Source organism: Macrobrachium rosenbergii, chromosome 35 (assembly GCF_040412425.1).
Source record: "Macrobrachium rosenbergii isolate ZJJX-2024 chromosome 35, ASM4041242v1, whole genome shotgun sequence".
NCBI lineage: Eukaryota > Metazoa > Arthropoda > Malacostraca > Decapoda > Palaemonidae > Macrobrachium > Macrobrachium rosenbergii.
The window spans coordinates 5539110-5559168 of record NC_089775.1 but is presented as its reverse complement, the minus strand read 5'-3'; the positions used below and the strand labels follow the sequence as shown (position 1 = coordinate 5559168).

The window sequence follows — 20059 nt, the reverse complement described above, 5'->3', positions numbered from 1 at the left end:
TGGGTCAATAAAGAGAGGCCTTACCATAATGCCTCTCATCAACATTAAAAGTTTCCAAGACGTAACAGCACGTTCACAGTGATACTTGCCTTGGAAGTATGAAGGAGCTATCATCACACTACTCCCTTCAGTTAGTGAGGCATCGTCTTGGCTGCGCGCATGCTAGCTGAGAAGAAATATCTGAACCAGGGCTTAAAATGTCTGAACCGCATACTCCTGAGACACAGTGCAGTGACACAAGACTCAACAAGCAACTCCTTCAACTTGACCTTAAGTCTGCCTTTACACTCTCTCTGAAATCCAGAAGCAGGTACTATTCTCCTCACTGTAATACTCTGAAGTGATGTTTCAGGGTCATAGTAGTTGAACATCACCTGAAGTAAGTTGCATGACTTCAGTTTTGCTCAAGTATAGCAAAACCTAGAACCGCTCATAATACCCTCTTGGTTGCAAACTAAAGTGGCCTCATGCCAGAAGTTGCTTTTGCTAGGAAATGGAGTACAATTTAGCAGCTAGGCCCAAAACGATAACAGACAGTGCTGTGTAACCCTGGGCACGCAAGAACTGGTCTTATGCCAGAAGTGGCTTTTGCAAAGACTTGGGGTATAGCTTGGGAGCTGGACACAAAATGATACCAGACGCGGTGCCTTTGTGGATCCTAATGGCCTTCAGCCACCACCTTGGGGCACACCAGACTTGAAACTGAGTGGTTTAACTCCCTAGACGAGCGAGGATGAGGAACTGGAAGGAAATATGTTATAAAGTAAATAATAAACAACACCTGACACCCAGGAAGGGCTGTGGAAGCAAGGATAAATGAATATTGTGGAGAAAAAAGTCTCTTGTTTAATACTCAGCAAGAGATTCAAATACTACTCGTATCACAGGAGACACCGAACAGCTATTCGTCAAAAAAATATCTATACAAATAAAAAATTTAAACACTCTTTGAGCTGAACAAAACCTTGTCAAAACATTAACACAGAGAAACGTATGTTAGTCAAAGCGCATAGTACCAGCTATGAATAGGTAAGTGTTGACCTAGACTTACTTTTCTAACAAACAGCCTGTTTTATAATGACTATAGTAACATTGGTACCTATATAGATAGTTTAAAAATTATATATATATATATATATATATATATATATATATATATATATATATATATATATATACATACATACATATATATACTGTGTATATATATATATATATATATATATATATTATTTATATTCATATAAATATATTTAATGTAAGAAAATTGAGAAATTGGATGTAAAATTGTTGCATTATCTGGCAATCTTTGTTGCAACCTTGATACAAGTTTCTTCTGTCTGTTAAAATATTACCTAAAATGGCATCCTCTCTGAAGATACAGTAATTTAAATACTTCCTTCCATTGGCAATCTTGATTAAAATGTATTCCTCTCTGCCAAAATCTTATTTAAATGTCAACCTCTCCACTGAAACCTTGATTAAAACATCAACCTTTCTGTCAAGAGTTTTTGAATGTCCTCTCTCTATCGGACCCTTGAGTGAAATGTCAGCCTTTCTGTCCAAATCTTGTTTAAATGTCATTCTCCATATCTAAATCAGGATTAAAATGTGTTCCTATCCTTCAAAACACTGATTACAATGTCAGCTTCTCTGTCAAGACCTTTCAACATCATCCTCCATATCATTCCTATCTGTAAAAACCTTAATTAAAATGTCTCCCCTTTCTATCAAAACCTTGATTAAAATGTCAGCCATCTGTCAAGATCTTTAAGCATCATCCTCCATATCTAAATCAGGATTAAAATGTCTTCCTATCCTTCAAAACATTGATTAAAATGTCAGCCTCTCTGTCAAGATCTTTAAACATCATCCTCCATGTCTAAATAAGGATTAAAACGTCTTCCTATCCTTCAAAACATTGATTAAAATGTCAGCCTCTCTGTCAAGACCTTTAACACCATCCTTTAAATCTAACTCAGGATTAAAATGTGTTCCTGTCTGTCAAAACCTTGATTACAATGTCAGCCTCTCTGTCAAGATCTTTCAACATCATCCTCCATACCTAAATCAGGATTAAAATGTGTTCCTATCTGTCAAAACTTTGTCAAGATCTTTAAACATCATCCTCCATGTCTAAGTCGGGATTAAAATGTGTTCCTATTTGTCAAAACCTTGATTATAATGTCAGCCTCTTTGTCAAGATCTTTCAACATCATCCTTTATATCTAAATCAGGACTAAAATGTGTTCCTATTTGTCAAAACCTTGGATTAAAATGTCCCTCCTCACTGCCGCACCTTGCAATCCGAACCTCACAATAATTCTTCACGGCTCGACACTGTTGCTGGTGACCTCTGACCCGTATAACTCTTGGAGGTGAGGAGGAAGTTCGTTTTTGTCAGCTTCTGATAACATGTTGGATACCTGTAATGACAAACAAACAGAAGAGTGCGCTTTCAGAAGTTTTCAGATGGCTCACACAGCGAAACACTTAATGTACGTCTCAGAGTAAAGACATTTTGAATTTCATGCAAATAAATCACACCTTGAAATGACTTTATTAGTTTATTAAATTAGGTAAAAAAGTTGTACTCATGTAAAAATTTACAGCAGCTTAATGCGTTCATGTATATTTAAAAGTTGATTTTTTATTTTGTTCCCCTATATATTTTTCTCCTATATCTTTCTTCCCTTCCATCTCTTTATTTCTCTCTCCTGTAAGTTATTATTCTATACGATCTAACCTGTAAAGTAGCATTTGCAGACTGATGTAGCAACCCATGAGGCCATAGTCTGACAAATTAGTGTTACAGTGCCACTTAACAACAAAAAGGCAGACTGCACTAAAAAGCCAATATTGGAGGCAAAACTAATTTCACACTCTAAGAGGAACACTATACTGCTCATGTCTTCACATTTCTTTCTTATAACTGTCTACGAAGGCTGGAAAGTATAGTATTTCACAATTCATTAATTCGTTTTGAAGCCTGCAGTCACACAGCAAATTTGACAGGGACACAGCCGTACCTCTTAAGCCTGGGAACTTGCATGTAAGATTTTTCTGAAACTGACACTGATACAAGGATTATCCAGTGCTTCATTGGAAAGTATGGTATTCCACAACTCATGTCCACATTTTGAAGTTTGTGATAGCACTGCAGATGCGACAGGTGACAGCCTGTACCTCTTGAGCCCAGGAACTTACATGTAAGATTTTTAAAAACTGACATTGATGGTGGGCTATCCAGTGCTTAAATGGGAAGTGTGGTATTTCACAATCACTGGATTCATTTTGAAGCCTACAATAGCACAGCAAATTCGACAGGTGACACAACCTGTACTTCTTAAGCCCGGGAACTTCCGTGCAAGATTTTCCTATAACTGACATTGATGTTATGGCATTTCACAACCCATGGACTCATTTTTAAGTCTTCAATACCACTTCATATTTGATAGGTGATGTAGCCTTTACCTCTACAGCCCAGGAACTTACATATAAGCTTTTTCTAAGCGGCGTTGTTGATTGGCCCTCACTGGCTCAAGGAAATCTGCCTCAACTCTGGTCGTGCTCATCTCTCTGTGTGCTATCCAAGGCTTGAAGGGTTAATAACAAAAACTGCCTAGCCTTAACTCTCTCTCTATACCTCCCTCACACCTGCGAGACTTCTCACCTCTCTGTGCCTCTGAAGCATCGAGTTGAACTCGAAGTCGTGGTCGTCCTCGCCGAAGGGGTTAAGCAGGGCCTCTGCCACTTTGAGCCAACCTATGTAGAAGAACAACTGCAGAAGGGCGAACATGGGGAAATAGAGGTCGATGAGGTGGGTTGGGATCCCCTGCTCCGGGTCCAAGTACTGTTCTCCGATCAGCGAGAAGATGAAGAATGAGTAAACCGCTATGGTCACCACCTTTGGAAACGATACAGAGAAAAGTAATGGGAGCTTCAGTGCCCTGTAGGATTTGTCAGAGAAGAGTAATAGGAGCTTCAGTGCCCTGAAGAGCGTGTCATTTCTATCATTAAGACTTTTATTACTAATCAGACTGTTGGAATCCTGAAAAAACCACATATATTTCAACTAAAACACTTTAGTTGCTGTAAATGTCTTTACTGATCTGCTTTTGACAAATATGTGACAGGTGTCTATGCACAGGCATAACTACTGAAATAACTATATGTGTGAAAATAAGCAAAAAATTAAAGAAACACAAATAGACTAGTAAGGTTACCCCAGCATGTTTTCTCAAAGTACTTAAGGGCTTTAGGAAATGATAATGTCGTCAAAACATACCCAGAGACCATCTATGGTCTCTGGTGCAACTCTTCCGAGGAGCTATTACAAAGCATTATCCCAGTGCATTACTGCTCCTAATAATCTTTGCTCCTACTACTACTAAGACTTTCTATCCTAAGTGTGTAGGAAATTATGTGGGACTAAACAAAAGCTTTGAACAGCCAAGAATTGATGACATGTCCCGTGTCCACGAGGTTAGATTACCTGAATATATTAGGGCATCAAGGACATCTACAAGAGTTCAGAACAATGGATTGTGACAGTTAAAGCTAGACTTTACTTTATGGGTAAACACAATAGTGATTTGTGTGCCAAGTGTTGATATGAAAGGTCTGCAGAGAGCATTTAATCGCTTATGATAGACTAAAGGGTAAACAAAGGTTCTACCTGAGGGCAAACATGAGATAATAAAGTTTTGACCTGTGTGGTAACAGAGGAAAAATAACAAAGATTCATTCTGCTTGTAAACAATCACATCACTTTTCACCTTCATGTCAGAAAGCGACAGAAAGCTATAACCTTCCAGTAAAAATGTGACAAATAGCCTTAAGGGTTTTCACGCAAGAAACAGGAGCAATGTCTCACCTGTGTGTACACAAGAGGTATGTTGTAGCAGCTGAATCCTAAGAGGCCACCACACTGGCTCCTGATGGCCATGATTTCGGCAGCTATCAGCCGCTGGTGGGAGTCATTCACCACGACCTCGTCGTTCCTGGCCTTCTGCAGAGTCTTGCAAGCCCAGGTGATTGGAACCCAGAGCTTGTGCTGCTTCGTCTTCAGCTCCATGTTGTCCAGGGCAATTTTTTCAACGTCCGTCAAGTAACCTAAGAAGAAGAAGAATACAGGTTACAGCGGCTCTGGCTTATGGCACTTTTTCAAATATATTCGTCAAAAAATTGTTTCTGGGTTACGGCTGATGTTCCGAAGTTACGGCGCTGTAACTCGGATTACAGCGCCGTAAGCGCGCTGATGTTCCGAGTTGCGACGTTTTCTGACTTACAGCATGCTGCTGGAATGGAACCCCTGCCATAACCCAGGGACTGCCTGTATATAGGGACCTCAAACTTCTGCTAAGGTAAGAGGGACGTTGGTGAGTCCGAGTTTTAACAAAATATCACTAAAACAAACAAATGTATTTTGATTAAATTTGCTGGAAACTTTCTCTGGTGACCTTTGTTAATTTTCACACAATCCTGCCAGCAGACATATTAATGCAACCAAAAGTACAGTCTTCTTGTTGGAGGGAATAAGCAATCTGTTTTGTCAATATTTCTTTGTTTCTTGCTATTTCTTTGCTTCCTGTCCATTGAAATTTGGGTACTCTATGAATAACATTAGATTTGTCCCATATGGATGTTTTTTCATGTTAAATACCAAAAAATGATAAAGCCTTATTCTTTATATATGATATGGTGATGTTTATGAAAATTTTTTCCTCTATCTGGTGTTGGGATCCCATAACTGTCGACTGACCATCAAGTACACAATTCAGACTACTCTTTCCCATCTGGGGTCAAACTGTAACCTTGCCTGAAAGCTGAAAAGTGAAAGGCCAAGTGAACACGAAATTATGTAATGTCTACCCCCTTTGGGTACGTGCATGTATATGCCAGAACTTTACAGAGGTGGAGGTGATCATACAAGCAGCAGGCACTTGTTGGCCAAGCAGAAAACACCAAAAAAGCAATATGAGAGCAAGGCAAAGCAGGACTCATGCCTCCAGTCATCTCACGTAGATAGAAAGAAGAACACAGTGATTTAAGTACAGCATGAATGTCTTGGTGATGACGTCAAGGGAGGAGCTGTTTGTAAGGAAATCCCTGACTAATACTACTACAACAACAACAAGCACGTTTGGCCTGAAGTTATGTTAATTCTTGGGATATGTCGTTCTTCCACTATTGGAAATAAATCCTGTTTTCATATATGCTACGCGTTTTAACAGTACCAGCTTATTATTATTATTATTATTATTATTATTATTATTATTATTATTATTATTATTATTATTATTATTATTATAGAAGGTAAACTCCTATTCATATGGAACAAGCCCACCAAAGGGGCCACTGACTTGAAATTCAAGCTTCCAAAGAACATGGTGTTCATTTGAAACCAGTCCCAGAAGATAAGAATAAATATAGAAAAAAGAGGTCAGTCATTATAAAAGAAAAAGGTAAATCAATAAATTAATGGACAAACAGATAAAATATAAATAAATTAATAAAATACAAGGAGAATTGTTTTTAGGCTAGTAATGCATTGCATCTTCGCTTGAACTCTTGAAGATCCAGTCATTATACATTGCGTGACAGGGTGGATTGCTAGAGAGAGAGAGAGAGAGAGAGAGAGAGAGAGAGAGAGAGAGAGAGAGAGAGAGAGAGAGAGAGAGAGAGAGAGAGAGAGAGCACTTACCAGCAACAATGAACTGCTGCAGGTTAGGTAGCTTCCTCTGAACTGCAGGAGAGATTTTAGCAAATGTCAGGGCGATGGTGAGGTTGGCATAACGCAATATGGTTGCCCTTACATTCTTCGATTCTGGGTCCTGTGAATAAGAGAAGAAGAAATATATTAAATGCTCATCAGGAACAATAACAGAGGGGACGATTTCAATGGCAAATTGTCACTGACACTGAGTATTATTATTATTAATATTATTATTATTATTCAGTAGATGAACCCTATTCATATGGAACAAGCCCACCACAGGGGCCACTGACATAAAATTCAAGCTTGCAAAGAATATGAAGGTGTTCATTAGGAAGAAGTAAGAGGAAGTAAAGGGAAATACAGAAAGAAGAGATACCACTTATTAAAAAAGAAAAAAATAATAAATAGATAAATAGATAAACATGTATTAAAATGCAAGAAGAATAGTATTAGGGTAGTAATGCATAAACTAAAGAATATCAGGGCTAGACAAGCCTAATTTTGACTGAAAAGATGAGGAAAAGATTACTGGGTGATACTTTGATTTCATTAAACTTTGTTTTCCTATTGCTACCATGACGTCAGGCAATGCATAACTTGATCTCTAAAACAAAAATAACTCATTGCCATTTTATTTGACTGAAATGAATTACAAAGGACTTGCTGTGACTTGTATCACTTAACAGTTACATCTATTCATTGGTTAGACTGCATTTTTCTTGTTATTTTAAGAGTGTTTTACAAGACTTCTCATCTTTTGAATCAGGTTTCAAAACAATTACTCTTCAGGAAAACCCCCAAAATCACAGGACATTAGGTTAGGTTATTATGTATCTTCAGTAGATGCAACTTTGGCAATTTTCCAAGATGAGGCTCTGACAATGTGCATCACAATATGATCATCAAAGGAAAAATAAATTACCTAAAGCACTACCTATGTCACTGAGGTTTTCCCCCATCCCATCTCCCAACAAGAGTAGGATAAAATATATTTTCACTTTGGTCAAGCAGATATCAAATAATGGATAGCTCTAAGATTGTTGGTGATATGTCTTGAAATGCATTCAAGTGGACATGGGCTAGCAGCTTTTCACCCGTTGATTTACAGATTTTGATTAACAGTTTAGGCTGTTAGTAGTGCTTTGTGACTTGCAACTTAAGCTGCAATGACTTCATAGGTTCTTGCCTTTTCCTCACTAGGGGCTAGGAGCAAAAGTAGCAGCCATTCTGCCAAAACCTGAGAGGATTTTGCCTTTCTGGCTACTACTACTAGTCATTCTACTACTGAAATGTCAGCTACTGTTCCCAGTCCAGCCCTTAGTCCTTCAGAGAACTTCTTCTCTTCTTTTAATCACAGAACCCAGCAGTCACTTACCTGCCCAGTGATGTACGTGCTGAGGGTGATGGCCAGGACATCAGGCCAGGGGATGCTTTTGTAGGTGCTCCACCACCTGCTGACGACCAGGGAGACGAAGAAGCCCAGAACAAAGGAGATGGGGATCAAGTTTCTGAATTTGGCACAGTGGACCACAACCATCTCGAAGACCCTGTAGAAGATGGGTAATGGGAGTTGTGAAGTTCACTTTGTCTGTGTTGTAAAATTGGTAATGTACCCCTTTCTTGTGCATTGTTTCACAGGCCTTCTGTTCACTGAAGAATGGGTTATGTACCTCCTTCTTGTGCAGTGTTTCAGGGACCTTCTGTACTGAGAGCTCTATCGATACTGAGGACCTTATGGCTTACTGAAGGCACCGTTTCTTACTGAAGACATAAAGTATATTTCCTATTGATGGTACTATTGCTCATTGAAGGAGCGATTTCTTATTGAATGTCCCATTATTTAATGATGAAGCAATTACCAATGAAGGCAGCATTGCTAATTAAAATACAATTACCTACAGTAGGGTATTTTTGCTTAATGAAGAAACAACTACCTGCTGAAAATGTTACTGAACATTAAGATACCATAACCTACTGAAGAATTGCTTATTCAAGACACCGTTACTTATTGAAGTTACCACTGAAACTGCTACATTTTCTTGAAAATACCATTGACTTTTCAAGATACCAATGAAGATAATTTTCAAGATAATATTAAAGATACTTGTCTATTGAAGGTACTAATGACTGAGCTAGGCTGTATCCAATTTGGATGTTTATTTTTGAAGTCTGTGCCAGTTTCAGCTACGAGAAATGAGTCATAATGTGCAGAATATAGACTAATTTGCCCGTCACGGTGCTCTTACAGACCCAAATCTCAATTCCTGGCTAATTCCTGCTCTAAAATAGCAAGAGGAAGAGATGCCTACCTCATGTTTTCCTCAGGGAGGGCGAATCGATATATCAGAGTGATTGCGTAGTACAGAACGAGGAAGACTAGCATGTCCTGCCATACCATCTTGTACACGCTGCCACGCCATCTGCAAGAAAGAAGATGAATAATGGGTGAGATGGTTTCCATGGCGACAAATGTCATATATTCACTGAAACACAGGAAAACTGAAGCATCCACAGGTATCTGAGATATATTACAAACACACACATACACATACAGAGTTAAAAGCATAACATTCTGTCAGTTTCATTAGCAGGAGTAAACATAGACAACTAAATGACAAGAATACTTATATGCAAATCAGTCACTGGAAACCAGGGTGTATTAGGGTGTATTAAAGTGCCCCCTGGCAGAGAGGGTGTACTGTATTCAGAGGAAAAGGTGTATTCAGTCTCTCTTGGGTGAGAAAGTGTACTGAGTACCTCTGGGTGAGAGGGTGTATTTAACGCCTCCGAAGAAGGAAGGGTGTATTCGTTTCCTCTTGAGGGAAAAGGTGTAATATACATGTATATATACACGTATACAGCTGTATGTGGATTTTTTGTACCTTTGCATAATAAATAAACACAAACACAACACAAACAAACACACAAACACATCATAAACACGCACAATCACAACATTTATAATACACACAAACACTAACACGACACAAACACACACACATAAACACAACACAAACACAAACACAAACACAACACAAACAAATACAAACACACAAACACAACACAGATACAACACAAACACATACACAAAAACAACAACAAACACAACACATACACACAAATGCAACACAAATACATACACACATAAAAACACGACACTAACAAACACAACACAAACACAAACAGAACGCAGCACAACAAAAACAAACACAATCACAACACAAACATATACACACACAAACACACACAAACAAAAACACAACAAACAAAAACAAACACAACCAAACAAAACACAAACGCACAAACATTGCCACTCACTTGAGCAGCAGCTTAAAGAAGGAGCCGAAGCCTCCATGGCTCGCGACCTTATCGCAATAGACGACCGTCATGGCGATAATAAAAGCTCAGCTGATGGCAACACTCACTCACTCACTCTCTCGCTCGCTCGCGGTCTGTAAGGGCCAAGCTGCCAAAAATCCGCACCCACCCCCCTGAAATAGAAAGGCTATGGTTAATTCTTCGTCAGGAGCGGAAATGAAATCAATATATATATATATATATATATATATATATATATATATATATATATATATATATATATATATATATATATATATATATATATATATATATATATATACATCATCCACTCACGAGATATTTTGCTAACAAAGACATCAGACTAAAATACCCTACACAGAAATACCACTGTGCATTCTAAAGTTGCATAACTTGTTCTGCAAAGTGCCCCCTGTCCTTTCCAGGAGTGATATGCAAGTGTTTCTCATTCTTGAGATCCTTGGTACAACTTATTCTTTAGGGAATTGTATAAATTCTTGGTGTTGGCTGAATAAAAGTATAAGTAAGGCATGTTGGGGGAATTCAGTTCTTTCTTATCTTAATAGCCATTGTGCTCGCATCTTGACGTCTACTTAAGCTCATATTAGGTTCCCAGGACAGTCATAACCCTCACTTCAAACCGGCTTCTTCGTTGAGAGAGAGAGAGAGAGAGAGAGAGAGAGAGAGAGAGAGAGAGAGAGAGAGAGAGAGAGAGAGAATTGCTAGGTAAGAGTTTCGTCAGAGTGTGCATACCGGATGGTCAAAGCGTATTATCTGAGAGAGAGAGAGAGAGAGAGAGAGAGAGAGAGAGAGAGAGAGAGAGAGAGAGAGAGAAATATATAGATTTGGCAACAGCCTTTGAAGTCTTGTCCGGTCACGAATGAATTTTATTTTACATTTTACCATATATATATATATATATATATATATATATATATATATATATATATATATATATATATATATATATATACTGTATATATATACAAAGGTATACCAGATATCACAAGAACCGTTATATCAATAATAATAATAATAATAATAATAATAATAATAATAATAATAATAATAATAATAATAATCTGTTGACATGCGTTGAATTTAAGCCTAAGGCCATCTGGCGGTGTGTGGCAACAGGCTATAGTAAGGTAGTAATTTGCGTTCCTTTATTTCAATTAAGTACAATGAAGGCTTCAATGTCGCCTTTGGTGAAACGTCCCATAAGAACTGAGCGGTTTGTATATCGAGGGGACTTTGGTAGTGTGTTTCGTATCTCTCTCTCTTTCTCTCTCTCTCTCTCTCTCTCTCTCTCTCTCCTCTCTCTCTCTCTCTCTCTGTCTATCTATCTAACTATCTCTCTCTCTATCTATCTATCTATCTCTCTCTCTCTCTCTCTCTCTCTCTCTCTCTCTCTCTATATATATATATATATATATATATATATATATATATATATATATATATATATATATATATATATATATCACTCACTCTCTATCTATCTATCTATCTCACTCTCTCTATCTCTCTCTATCTATCTATCTATCGCACTCTCTCTCTCTATCTCTCTCTCTCTCTCTCTCTCTCTCTCTGTCCCTCTCTGTCTATCTATCTCTCTCTCTCTCTCTCTCTCTCTCTCTCTCTCTCTCCCTATCTACTGTATCTATCTATCTATATAAATATATCACTGGTAACTGCCTTCATAAGTAATGCAAATCTTACCACGAGTGTTGCCAGCAAAACTCCTGCCTGGTAACTGCGGCTATTCACGTTCCAAGCAGCTTCACAAGACATATTGTGCATACCCTAACAGTCAAGAAGAAGAAGAAGAAGAAGAAGAAGAAGAAGAAGAAGAAGAAGAAGAGAGAGAGAGAGAGAGAGAGAGAGAGAGAGAGAGAGAGAATGACAGACTCTCAGAGACAAACGTGTCATTATCTGAATTGCGTTCTGGCTAAATGTGATGATTACAAGTTTCTGTCCTATCTTAAAAGTGGGCAGTTTCACTCTCTATTCTGGGTATGTGTGGGTATGCAGAACTAAGTTATATAGATATAATATTTGGGCATGTATCTGATGGTAATTCGCTAAACAGGTGCAATAAGAAAGGCATCTGGTAAAGAGGAATAGTCAGAAAAGCTTGAATGGAAATGCATGATGGGATCTTTGAGCCAAATCTCCTTTATAGAATTGAAGTTTGCATGTTGGATATAAATGTGAGAAGAGGCTGTTGGGTTGAAGTATTTTTAGTGTGTATATATAAAGAGTGATTGAAAGGGTGAGAAATTGCTTACCTAACCCTGACCACCCTTTGACCTCTGACCTTGTCTTATAGGAACCATGAAATTAAGTTTACTCCTCTTAAGACACATCATTCTATTTAATATTTTATTTCCTGAATTTCTCAATAGAATTGAATTAAACTGAACTAAATATAGTATTTAGTCCAAAGGCTGAGCACTGGGACCTACGAGGTCATTCAGCGCTGAAACGGAAATTGAGAGTAAGAGGTTTGAAAGGTGTAACAGGAGGAAAACCTCAAAGCAGTTGCACTATGAATCAATAGTTATAAGACGGTGGAAATTAAGATGGAAGAAAGAGAGAATATGAAAGGAGGTACAGTAAAAGGAACGAAAGGGGTTGCAAGCTAGGGGAGGACGACTAAAGGTATAGGAATAAAGTGGTAAAATAAATAAATAAAATAAATAAATAAATATGATAGGAAAAGACATAATTATCTAATAAAGTTTTTGCACCATTGCAAATTTAAAGCTTAGTCAGCAGAAATATATTTTCCATTGACTAAGTAAATCGTCGCCTGTGTAAAATGAATTCATAACAGCTTCCTATTGGGCAAACCCTATTTTCCAAGATTATCGAATGCGCACGCGCAAGCAAGCTGTCGCACAGCTTCGGTGAGGGATTATATCGTATGGGTGATGGGGTTACAAATGGGTGAGAATATATGATAGAAAGAAAAAAAGAAGGAATTACCCTTGAACAGATTTTATGAATAGAATTTGCTATGTGGGTTTTTGATAAGGTCTTAGATTCAGATTCAATATATATATATATATATATATATATATATATATATATATATATATATATATATATATATAACTGGCCATTTAAAAGCATGATATCATCTCTGAATTCATAATTAGATAACTTCCACTTCTCAGAATCTGAGCTGAGTGGCCTCTTGTGTTAAAACCACACCTCCCACCAACTAGAGTACCTTCTAAAACTCGTTTGAGTATATGACATACAAATTAAAACTAGTAAAAAAATGCGCAGCCGAATTTTCTGAAACTCTCAGCCACTACTGAGGAGGCTAGAGGGCTGCAATTTGGTATGTTTGATGATTGGAGGGTGGATGATCCACATACCAATTTGCAGCCCTCTAGCCTCAGCAGTTTTTAAGATCTGAGGGCGGACAGAAAAAGTGCGGATGCGTTTATTTTTCCTGTAAAAATAAACATCTATTGTAATCCATGCATGCATTGGGAACTCACAGACATGCTTTCACAAAACGCAGATGTATACACGTGTACACATGACACCCACATTCTTACAGATATGACACATATGTGTACTTTTGAAGAAGTTCCGCGCACGTATACGTACATAGACATCCTCATCCACCTGACTTACGTACACGGGAACGCATGTACCAACACGTACCTTTCCACACCCAGACACCCACACACTTATACGTAGCTTCCATTCCTAGGCATAAACAAATCAGTGACGCCAGCCTCATGTTTACTTAATGATTCTTCTTCGCCCGACAGTCTATAAGGAAAGCGGCCTTGGATTACAGACGGATTAATGTCTGGGAAATCGCCTGTGGGCTTTAAATCCTGGATCTGCGCACGTTTACCGTCGATAAATCCATTAATTGTTTGTATGTCAGCGATAATTTTAAGCTATTTCTGTATCTCTGAGCGTTTCTCAAGAAGATGGAGAAATAATTACAGAGAGAGAGAGAGAGAGAGAGAGAGAGAGAGAGAGAGAGAGAGAGAGAGCTTGCATGCTGTACAATCAAGTGCATGGCGCCAGCAGACCTATGAAAATCAATAGGACATCGTATATTATGAAGCCAAATATTATCAGTACCATTTTCATTATCATTATAGGCACTAAAACTTAGAAGAAGATCGTGTTTCCACACACGTGTATGTGCTTGTGACTAGTGTTTGTGTGTGCGTGCGCGTGTGTATGTGTTGAGCTTTGACCAGAAAGCTTGAGAACGGACTGTCTGATCCATGTGGATGCAACTGGTTGGGAACTATGCTAATTCTGCGCCTGTTTATGCAACATGTAAACATGGTCGGACAAATAGATAGATTTAGGTAAAAATACAGCATCCTTCTAAGAAGTTTATATACCAGCCATTAAAACTTCAACCGGCTTCGTTAATCCTATAATTAATTCAATTGTTTTAAAGATAGTTCGTCTAGACCTGGGCCTAGACCCCAGTGCTTAAGACCAACTCTGTATGTCATAAAATTAAAAATTAAAAATCTTATCTCGGTCACATTCTTTTATGAACAACTTATAACCACTATCACTTCCTTTATAACATTGTTATAGTCCCTTTAAGGAAGTATATAACCTTATCTCACACACAAAAAGAAATATTTTGAGAAGGGGTGCAAGACTGGCCAACAGTGCACCACTAAAACCAACTTGACCGCAGTCTGGCAAACAGATCGATTTACTTTCTTCGTAAACCTGTTCGTAAGATATGTAACGGCTTATTTCCCCATTCACAGACACGGACACGGACACACAGACACAAAGATACACAGAAACGTACTTTGATCGCGTCCGTGCACCAGACTAAGGGTTAAAATAAGTCTCGCATGTCGAGAATGATTTTAATAAATCCCTAACGGGCAACTCTTCGAGCTCAACAATCGCGGGAGTGTCTCGCTATGATTGTTCATCTTCTAAACATGATAGAATAAAAGAAACAATCCCTTAATCGCTCTGTTCGTTGTACAGACACGTAATTCGTTATTCTTAGGAAGCAATGGCGTAATCCGCGTTTTGCAAGAGACGAATATGATCATAAGTGGCTTTCAAATATGAAAAATGGACTAAATGTTATGAAAAACCTTCCTCCCACGACTCTGCAATACGTGAGTCAGTCATTCCCTTAAGAAGTTGACTGACCTTCTTCGTATTTAAAATTGTTTCGTTTTCTCGTCGTTTTTATTTAAATTTTAAAGATACACTGACTCTACCGATGCTCTGCAACAAGTGCTAAGAAGTGCTACGCGTTTTAGCGACATATTTTCGCCATGATGGAACCCTGAAAGATTACCAGTTACGGAGGCCGCCGAGGGCACACTTCGTATCGTTTGCTTTCGTTCATTTCCGTTGGACTTCGCCCGAGAAAGTTCATTTCCACCTTCGCCGCATCATCATCTTAATGGAAATATGATATCATAAGATGACGGTGTATATTTCGCAACGAAGGTAACGGAATAGAAACTTCGGTAAGGAGTGAAACGAACGAAGAGTAATCGAACTTGAACGAAAATTTATGGGAAAAGGGCGGTCACCGAAAGCCCTCAAGTGTAGGGGTGTACGTCTAAGAGAGAGAGAGAGAGAGGAATGTGCTCTCTCCCGGGACGCTTTGAAGGTTATAAATAAACATCAAACACGGACTGAATCCCACGTGCGCACTGATATGCCAGTATTCGACCATGGCGGATTAACATCGAGCATAATTTCTGAATGAATGTGAATGAAAATCGTATCGCTATCGAAAGAATTATATAAAAAAAATATCGTAACTCGTTGTGGGTGTGTCGAGTCAAAAGGGTCATCCATGCAGTTGCCAGTTACGAATTTTTATTCAGAATTAGAGAGAATTCTCACCTCTGTTTCCGTTCCCAGATTCCAAGGACCACACGCTGTATGAAATTAACTCTCTCTCTCTCTCTCTCTCTCTCTCTCTCTCTCTCTGTTCCAGCATCAGGATCTGATAGTCTCATTATCAATTTCCGAGTTTTCCTTCGTTATTGCTGAAGTTAATCAAACTGAAATTCTGAAAATAACAGAAATTTAATGAATTGACAAGCGAACAACAAGGAACACCAGACCACGCTGGCATATACCCTCGAGGAAGTGGGCACATGCAACAATGGCTAAATATGGCAGCTTTCAGTGACCCCCATGGTCCTACTGGTTGAGTTTACACAAAAAAACTCTGCTCAGGGAGAAATCCTGATAATCGGCTCATAGATTCCAGTTGAGACAATCCTAGGACTCAGTCACTGATTCCAGTCTGGATGACACAGAGAATCCAAAGATTCCTGGCTGTTAAAATTAGAATACCATGAGAATCTGTGCATGGAATCCAGTTAGACTGCCTACAGAATCTGTTTATGAATACCAGTTATGGAAATTTAGCCTATTTGTCGATACAGACTAGACTGTCTAGCAATTCTGATCATGGAAACTAATAGACAGTCTAAAAAAACTCTACTAATTATTTTTTTATAGACTCAGGAATTAGGTCCAGGATTCAAGGTATGGTACTAATAATATATATATATATATATATATATATATATATATATATATATATATATATATATATATATATATATATATATATATATATAAATTTCTGATTCAAAAACCCAGGTCTCTCAGGTGGAAAGCAAGGGCTTACCCACTATACAAGTCTAAAAGAAGTTGGAACCTGAGAGCAACTGCACCCAAGGAATTACCTGGGCAAGCTAACTATACCAGCGAGTTTTCCCCAACTACTAGCAATGACCCAATAGACAACATTTCATTCGAATTATCCTAGAGACCTGGGTTCGATCCCGACGTGAATCAGAAATTTATTTCTGTTCCACACGTGATTGTGTGTTGATGATTTCTATATATATATATATATATATATATATATATATATATATATATATATATATATATATATATATATATATATATATATATATATATATATAGCCTATACCACTCTGGCTGTCATATAACTTTCTAATTAGGGTTCACGAACTGATAAATAAACTTTCGTGAGTATATTTTGTTCATTTTTGCCAAAATCTTCCTGTAATGTATTCTACCTCTCTCTCTGAAAGGCAAAATGATACCCAGTTATGAAAACAGTGACCTTTGACCTTTCCAGAAACCTGTTTTTATAACTTCTAATGTTCCCGTGTGTTATTATTAATCAAAATAGCATTTTTAAATTAAAAATTCACGTGAATTTCTGAAAGGTACCCATGAACTTCTTTGCCCGTTTTCTTTAGACGAAGGCTTGCATCGTAAACTTAGATAGATTTCTTTGGCTGATAGAAAGAAATTATCGTTAAATCAAGATCAGCGCGAAGATTTAAAAAATATTTATATTTATGGAAAACAATGAAACATGTGAAATATGCGAAGAAGTTTCTTCGGCGCAATCGAGTTTTCTGTACAGCCGCTACATCGTATAATTAAGGCCACCGAAAATGGACCTATCTTTCGATGGTCTCCGTATAACGATGTATGAGCCACGGACCATGAAACTTTAACCTCGGCACGGTGGTGGCCTAGCCTTTATCGTTGCCAGAAGCACGACTATTGCTAACTTTAACCTTAAATAAAATAAAAACTACTGAGGCTAGAGGGCTGCAATTTGGTATGTTTGATGATTGGAGGGTGGATGATCACCATACCAATTTGCAGCCCTCTAGCATCGGTAGTTTTTAAGATCTGAGGACGACAGAAAAAAGTTCGGACTGAAAAAGTGCGGACGGCCAGACAAAGCCGGCACAATAGTTTTCTTTTACAGAAAACTAAAAATGAACAGTTTATCTGTTTACAAAAGCAGAGATTGTAAACATACACACACAGGGAATAAAGGTGGAACACAATAAGCAAAAACATGTCTTAGGGGATACGGACCCATAGAATTTGAGAAAATCGTAAATCTCTGCTTCTGCAAGCAGATAAACTGCTAATTTTTTTTTTTTTTTTTTTAGATTTATCACAAAGTGGCTGCTGAAAAGCAAGAGCCCGTGCCAGGTCCTAACCTGGTTCCTACACGCTCACTCCACAAACACAGCTTTATTCCCCCACCTTTTTTTTTTTACAATCTCTGTTTACAGAAACATTATTTACTAGAAACAAACAGATAAATGTCATTATTTATTTAGCAAATAAACTTCTGTTTGTAGATCTGTCAAAGAATAAATTGAAATTACCCTTAAAAATGAAAACATGATAATATACATTCTGATGTAAACCTATAATAAATTTTCGTGTTCTACCTCAAAACAACATTGGACAATTCAGTTCACATGTCTGTTGTGACTTTCAAAGAAGAGTCGGGTTTGTAGAGAAAACAGAAGTATTAGTAGTAATGAGAAGGTGTTACTTTGTAACAGCTCCTCCCTTCGTTGTATTTTACCTTTGGTTGTGCTTATTCAAGTGTATTTCCTCTTTGGTATTGTATTTTTTGAGAAATTCTTCCCTGTTTGCCATTTCCTCTCTAGATAGGTCTGAGAATAGCAAGATTTTTTTTCGATAAATGCTCACACATTTTTCCATTACTTCATAATCTCATCATTTACTCTCCTCTCCCATTTATTCTTCATCTGTCATTTTTCTCTACCGTGTTCCAGTTTAAACTCTGGTAATATTTTTTATCAAACCAAATTTCTTCTCTTCAAATTTGAATTTCCTACAGATTTTAAATGTTGATTTTTCATTTATTTCTCTCGTTCATTCATTGTTCTCCCAATCGCTTATCATTTCTTTTAATTGCTTTCATTTAATCGATTCAGTTTTGCCTAAATTCAAGTGTAATTACTACACTTAGTCTTTAATTTGCAAATTGGAAGAGGCTTATTTTACTTTCATTAATAATCTAGGGTTATCTCACATAGGAGCCTATTCCTGATAATGCTGAAGGTAGGCTTCAGGTAGAAAAGCTTGTTCTTCCTATCCCTTTGGGGGTAGGAAGAAGCCCCTATTTCAAATCTTAATGCACAACTTTCCTGTGCAGCTTAGCTGTTTCAGAATTGTCTTGTAAACTTACATATCTGTTTTATTCAATTTATCTAATTTTTGCTCAGTTTCCTATCAGTCACTTCATGTATCTCATGTGTAAGGTAAGACATGTCATGTAATGCTGGGTGCAAGATGTTTCTCTTAACGAGTGTTGGAATCTTCCGTTCAGTGGACGCGTTCAGTTCAAAGCTATTGCATTATGAAAGCGCACTATTGTAATGCAAAAGTGTTTCCAATCATTATTATATTTAGAACGGAATCCTATAAACAGACTTCCACTCTGTAGTAGGATATGATTCCTTATTGTGTGTTTAGCTTCGATGCTCATATGTTTTGTATTCTAACATTGTATACGCTTATATACTTTGTAGTTTCTTCTACGAACTGTGTCTCTAGAATAAAGGGCAGCTCGGAGAACATCTCTTCATTTAATCCGACCACATCTTCATCATCATCACAATTGCGACGAAGATGAAATACCTTAAGCCACACTAACAATCATCTTATCCTCTCCCACAGGTAAGAGGTTACTGTACATTGAAAGTAGTGACCAATATAGGCAGTCGCCGGGTTACATCAGACTGGGGTTACGTCATTCCGAGTTTACGTCACTTTTCAAATATATTAAGAAAAAATCGGATCCGGGTTACAGCGGATGTTCTGAGGTTACGTCGTCGTCTTACGCCATGACGGAGCAGTAAAAGTACATACAGCTACAATATAGAGTCAAAATATGGAGGTATTTTGGTTGCACACTTATCAGAATGCAAGTAAAATACATTTAAATGTAAGCCATCACTTTATTTCTCATTTTCATAAATTGTTCTTGCAAGTTACGCCGCTTTCGGTTACAGCGTGGCGTTAACATAACCCGGGGACTGCCTGTGCCATTCTGCAATTCTACCTCATATACTGTAGTAAGATATGATTCCTTATTGTGTATGTAGCTTCGATGCT

The 20059-nt window shown here is 37.7% G+C and overlaps 1 protein-coding gene across 2 annotated transcripts; it reads right to left on the bottom strand.

The window, feature by feature from the left end:
- Positions 1–1715: 1715 nt before the first annotated feature.
- LOC136856430 (bestrophin-2-like) lies at positions 1716–14988 on the bottom strand. 2 transcript variants are annotated; one of them, XM_067134302.1, is made up of 8 exons: positions 14883–14988; positions 10040–10212; positions 9031–9141; positions 8097–8268; positions 6707–6836; positions 4877–5115; positions 3674–3907; positions 1716–2426 (listed from the first exon to the last, which is right to left on the bottom strand). In XM_067134302.1, the coding sequence occupies exons 2-8, from the start codon at positions 10108–10110 to the stop codon at positions 2328–2330; spliced, it is 1056 nt and encodes a 351-aa protein (XP_066990403.1). In that variant the 5' UTR covers positions 10111–10212; positions 14883–14988; the 3' UTR covers positions 1716–2327. The 2 variants fall into 2 exon arrangements, with proteins under 2 accessions (XP_066990403.1, XP_066990404.1); XM_067134303.1 differs by lacking the exon at positions 14883–14988 and adding an exon at positions 14785–14803.
- Between the last annotated feature and the right edge of the window lie 5071 nt (positions 14989–20059).